Raw genomic sequence first — 6,000 nt, 5'->3', positions numbered from 1 at the left:
TTTCCTCCAAATAGTTCAATTTTAAAATAAATAGTTTAAGTTTTAAACAAACTGTTGAATTTTCAACTAAAATTATGAATCTTCTACTCAAAGGAATTCGTTTTTTACAAAACAGTTAAATCTTAAACCAGCTAGTTGAGTTTTTAAACAAAAAAAAGATTAATTCTCAACGAAAGAAGATGCTGATATTTCAAACAAAAATATTTGAATTTTAATTTGAAATTTGAACCAAACAATTGTATTTTTAGCAAGAAAAGATCAATTTTTAACCAAGAAGTTTAAATTTTTACAAAAAAAAAAAAAAAAATGAATTGTCAACAAAATCCATGACTTTTCAACCAAAAAGATTAATTTTTTACCAAAGAAGACGAATTTTAAACAAATGTATTAATATGGAAAAATTCTGGAAATGAGCGGGAATTTGATTAAAAAACTGAGAATTTACGTCTGCTCACGGTAAAACTCAAGTTTTCATTATTTTAATAATTTTGGTCAATTTAAAAAAGTGATTTCTGCTTTATTACAGTCGCAGATTGTTCAGATTATCTCAGTTTACTCTAATTAGATCATAATTTATCATTACATTTTTATTTATTTATAAATTTAACTAAGTATGCATGTACTTGGTAAAAAATTGGCCTTTTTTTAGAAAATTAATCTTTTCTTTTTCAAAATTCAACAAATCTCTTGTTATCGATATTTATCATTTTAGTTGAAAACTCATCTTTTAGGTTGGAAACAAAATTACTTGGTTTAAAGTTAAATTCTCGTTTAATATTAATTTTTTTTTATTGAAGATTCATCATTTTAATTAAAAATTCATTTTTTTGGTTAAAATATGAGCTATTTGATTGGAAACTTGTTTTTTCTTTGGGTGAAAAATTTCTTTTTCTGCAATTTGAACCATTTTTTTTTAATTTGTTTCTTTTTATAGTTAAAACTTTTTTGTTTTTTAAAACTGATAGTAAAATATATTATAATTTTAGACAAAAATTTATCTCTTTGGTTCAACCGTCTTTTTTGAATAAACATTTGAATATTTACTTTTTGCTTCAAAAATGATCTTTTCTAGTTGAAAATTCCTATTTTTTGGTAAAAATGCATCTTCTTAGTTGCAAGTTATTCTTTTTGATCGAAAATTCAATTATTCACGTTAAAGATTTATCATTTAAGCAGAAAATTCGTCTTTCTTATTTAAATTTTAACTATTCCAGTTAAAGATTTACAATTTTAGTTGAAAATTCATCAATTTGTTTGAAAATGTAACTGTTTTTTTAAAAAGTTTTAGTTCTTTTTGTGGAAAGTTATTTTTTAAACAAAACATTTAACATATTCCAATGGGAATTTTTTTTTCGTAATTTCCTTCACCACTCAAATTAGTAATTTAACATAATAGTTGATTTTTCAACCTAAAAGGATAAATTCCTAGTAAAAAAGTATCCCGGTCTATATTTCAATAAAAAAAGATTAAATTTGACAAAAAAAAAAACATTTTAAAATCAGCCAGACGAATTTTCAACAAATAAAGATTTTTTATTAAAAAAAAAAGTTTATCTAAATTGTTGAAACTTCAAACCTCATATTATAACTTTAATAATAACTTTAATCAAAAATTTATCTCTTTGGTTCAACATTCATTTTTTGACTAAACATTTGAATATTTGGTTTTTGCTTAAAAAATTATATTTTTTAGTAGAAAATTCACATTTTTTGATAAAAAGGCATCTTTTTGGTTGAAAGTTGAATATTCCAAGGGAATATTCGCTAGTTTTAGTTGAAATTCTTCCGTTTGGTTGAAGATTAATTTTTTGAACTTAAAATATAATTATTTATATTTTGATTGACCTTTTTTGTTTTTAATAAAAATTAGTTGCTGGGTATTTATATTTTTTAGTGGGAAATTTAAGTATTTTATTAAAAATTAATTAATTTTGCAATTTTTTGCTCTGAGCTGTGTTCTTTTAGTTGACCGGGAAAATTGTAAAAACTTGACGGGGACCAAATATTTCCACAAAAATCGATTTTAATTTTAATTTGAATTTTTAGGGAAACAGTTGCATTTTTGACTAAAATATACGAATGTTTGACAAAAAAAGCGAATCTTCAATAACATGTATGGATTTTTAACCAAACATTGTCAACCAAAATTAATTTTCAACCAAAAAGACGGTTTTTAACAATTCTTCGAGATGCCCAATAGTTCGCGTGTCAGGTGGCGCTTTTGGCAAGGTCAAAGAGTGTATTGTGAATTGTGTATTTCAATTTAAAATGAAATTCCAGGGTACAGCTGGGACCAAATTGAATTTGAAGTAGATTTATTGTGAAATTTAACGTCCACAAGATATAAAGTATTCAAACTTAAAGTAATGAAATGATATTGCGTTGTTATGGATTTAGAAATCTACATAACCTCACTCTTGATATGTCAATAATTTTCAGAGACGAAAATGAGTACACTAATAAAAGAAAAAAAAATAAAGCGTGGAAAATTTTGTTGCATTCCCAATTGCAGAGTGACACAATCGGATTTATACTTTGGAACGCATTTTTATCGTTTTCCAAAAGGACAGTACAGAATGGAACGCCGCAAACAATGGATTTTAGCAATAGGGAAAAAGAAGTAAGTGATTTTTGTTATAATTTATTTTCATTTGTTTGTAAAATAACAGGGTGGCCACTAGACCGGGGCCCCGGAAATTATTTATGTAGGCCCGAAATTATGTTTAATTTTCAATAAAAAACCATAAAGTTCATGAAATAATGGTTAGTTTTAATTTGTACAAAATTTTTCTGGTTAACTCGCTTAAATTTGAACTGAATTAATTGAGCCCTATAAAAAAATCCAACTATTTTTCGTTTAAAATTAATTATTTTTTGGTTACAATGACTGGTTTGTTAAAAATTTATCTTTTTAGGTTGAAAATTCAACTATTTTGTTGAAAATTTAATTATTTTGTGTAAAGTTAAAAAATTTATTTTTTGAGGCTGAAAATTCCACTACTTTCTAGAAATTCAACTATTTTGTTACAAATTTAATTATTTTGTGCAAAATCCAACTATTTTGTTAAAAATTCATTGTATTTTTTGTGGGAAAATTCTATTTTTTCTTAATTCGTCTTTTTTGATAGAAAAATCATTTCTTTGAATCAAAAATGCATTTTTTTTTTGGTTAAAAAGTTCTTGATTGAAAATTGATCTTTCTGGGTTGAAAATTCGACTGCCTTTTAAAAAAATCATCTTTTTGGCTTGAATATTAAATTGGTTGAAAATGCTAAAGTATTTTCTTTTTTGAAAATTCAACTTTTTTGGTTTAAAATTCCTCTTTTTGGATACAAAATTCGTTTCTATGAATTGAATATTACTTTTTTTCAGTAGAAAAGTTCTGCTTAAAAATTTATAATTCTTCGTTGAAAATTCGACTGCCTTCTCAAAAATTGATCTTTTTGTCTTGAATATTCAACTATTTGCTTAAAAAATCAAATTTTGTATCGTTTGGAAATTCATATTTATAAGTCGAAAATTTAACTTTTTGTTTAAAAATTCAATTATTTTGTTAGAAATTGATATTTTGATGTTGAAAATTCAATTATTTCTGTACAAAATTCATTTGTTTGTATCGAGAATTGATATTTTATAGAAACGTCATTGTTTGTTTCGTTAAAAATTTATCTTTGTATGTTGAAAATTGAACTATTTTGTTAAAAATTTAATTATTTTGTATAAAATTCAACTATTTTGTTACAAAATCACCTCTTTTTTATTTAATTGTTTTTTGTTTAAAATTCGTAATTTAGGCAGAAAATTCGTTTCTTCGGATTGAAAATTAATTTTTTGTTGTTGTAGAAAAATTCTTACTCATGAATTCATCTTTTTAGTTAAAATGCAACTATTTGGTGAAAAAAATTATTTTTTGAAGATAAAAATTTCACTATTTGGTTATAAATTCAACTATTTTGATACAAATTTAATTATTTTGTGTAAAATTCAAGCATTTTATTAAAAAATCATCGTGTTTTTGTTGGGAAATTCAATTGCTTTTTTAAATCGTCTTTTTTGAGAGGAAAATCGTTTCTCCGGATTCAAAACGCATTTTGTAGAAAAGTTCATGCTTGAAAATTCATCTTTCTTGGTTTAAAATTCGACCCTTTTAAAAAATTCGTCTTTTTGGCTTGAATATTCAACTATTTACTTACAAAGTTAATTTTATATGATTAAAAGTGCAAATATTTGTTTAAAATTTTGTTTTCAGAATGAAAATTCAACTATTTAGTTAGAAATTCCCATTTTGTTGTGTGAAATTTACCTATTTTGTTTAAAAAATTGAATTATTTCGTTTAAAATTCAAGTATTTTGTTAAATAATTTTTTTGTTGTTGAAAATTCAACTGTTTTTGTTTCAAACTCGTCTTTTTGGGTAGAAAAATAGTTTTTTTGGATTGCAAATTAATTTTTTTTGTAGAAAAGTTTATGCTTTCTTTCATGATTAAAAATTGGAATATATTTTTTAAAAATTCGTCTGTTTGTTAGAAATGTTATCTTTTTTGGTTAAAAGTGCAACTATTTGTTTAAAAAAATTTTCTTTTCAGGATGAAAATTCAACTATTTTGTTATAAATTTAATTATTTTGTGTAAAGTTCATCCGTTTTGTTAAAGGTTCATCCTGTCTTTTCTTGGAAAATTCAATTATTTTTTGTTTGTTCATCTTTTTTGACAGAAAAATCGTTTCTGTGAATAGAAAATGCATCCTATTTTGGTAGAAAAGTTCTTGATTGAAAATTGATCTTTTTGGGTTGAAAATTCGAAAATTTGCTTACAAAATAATTGTTTCTGGATGAAAATTCTACTATTCAGTTAGAAATGCCACATTTGGTTAAAAAATTAATTATTTTGTGTAAAATTTACCTATTTTGTAAACAAATTTTATTATTTCCTTTAAAATTCAAGTATTTTGTTAAAGTCATCATTTTTTTGAAAGTGCAACTGTTTTTGTTTAAAATTCGTCTTTTTGGGTAGAAAAATAGTTTCTTTGGATTGAAAATTAAGTTTTTTACCTAGAAAAATTAATGCTTGAAAATTCATCTTTCTTGGTTAAAAATTCGACTTAAAAAAAAAATCATCTGTTTGGTTGAAGGCTCATCTATTTTCGTATAAATTTTGATCTTTTTTAGTTAAAATTGCAACTATTTGGTTGAAAAATTTATGATTTCAGGATGAAAATTCAACTATTTTGTTAAAAATTTAATTATTTTGTGTAAAATTCAATTCTTTTCTTTAGAAAACCCCTTTTTTTGAAAATTTAACTGTTTTAAAATTCAACTATTTTGTTAAAAAGTATTTTTTTTGTACAAAAGTTCATGCTTGAAAATTCATCTTTCTTGGTTGAAAATTCTACTTAATTTAAAAAAATTCGTCTGTTTCATTGAAAACTCATCTCTTTTGGTAGAAATTTTAACTTTTTTGGTTAAAATTTTTTTGGTTTGAAAATTCATATTTGTAAGTTGAAAATTTAACTTTTTGGTTAAAAATTCAATTATTTGGTTAAAAATCCATATTTTAATGTTGAAAATAAACTTTTTTGTGGAAAATTCAACAGTCTTCTAAAAGATTCGTCTTTATGATTTGAAAATTTTTATATTTGGTTGAAAATATAACTACCTGGTTAAAAATTTAATTATTTTTTCCACAGAACCATCTTTTTGGTCGAAAATTCAACTGTTTTGTTGAAAATTCGTACTTATGGATTGAAAATTCATCTGTTATTATATAGAAATCATCCCCTTTGTTAAAAAATTTATCTTCTTGGTTGAAAATTAACTTTTTTGTGTAAAATTTAACGGTCATCTTAAAAAATTGTCTTTTTGGCTTAAAAATTTAACTATTTCATTGAAAATTGAACTATCTAGTTCAAAATTTAACCATTTTGTTAAAATCATGGTTTTTCCGAAAATTCAATTGTTTTATTTAAAATTCGTCTTTTTTGGTACGAATTTCGACCGTTTGA

The 6,000-nt window shown here is 23.4% G+C and overlaps 1 protein-coding gene across 5 annotated transcripts in view; it reads left to right on the top strand.

The window, feature by feature from the left end:
• Positions 1 to 2,142: 2,142 nt before the first annotated feature.
• Positions 2,143 to 6,000, top strand: part of LOC117181760 — a 35,808-nt gene continuing 31,950 nt past the window's right edge. The window contains exons 1-2 of one of the 5 annotated variants that reach the window (XM_033374726.1): positions 2,143 to 2,363; positions 2,440 to 2,620. In XM_033374726.1, coding sequence (XP_033230617.1) covers positions 2,448 to 2,620 — 173 coding nt within the window. In that variant the 5' untranslated portion in view covers positions 2,143 to 2,363; positions 2,440 to 2,447. Of the gene's footprint in view, positions 2,621 to 6,000 lie in introns of all 5 variants that reach the window. The other 4 variants (XM_033374727.1, XM_033374725.1, XM_033374723.1 and 1 more) reach the window with 4 other exon arrangements.

This window comes from Belonocnema kinseyi, chromosome 10, assembly GCF_010883055.1.
Source record: "Belonocnema kinseyi isolate 2016_QV_RU_SX_M_011 chromosome 10, B_treatae_v1, whole genome shotgun sequence".
Lineage (NCBI taxonomy): Eukaryota > Metazoa > Arthropoda > Insecta > Hymenoptera > Cynipidae > Belonocnema > Belonocnema kinseyi.
The sequence above is the reverse complement of the archived record's forward strand: the minus strand, read 5'-3'. Positions and strand labels throughout refer to the sequence as shown.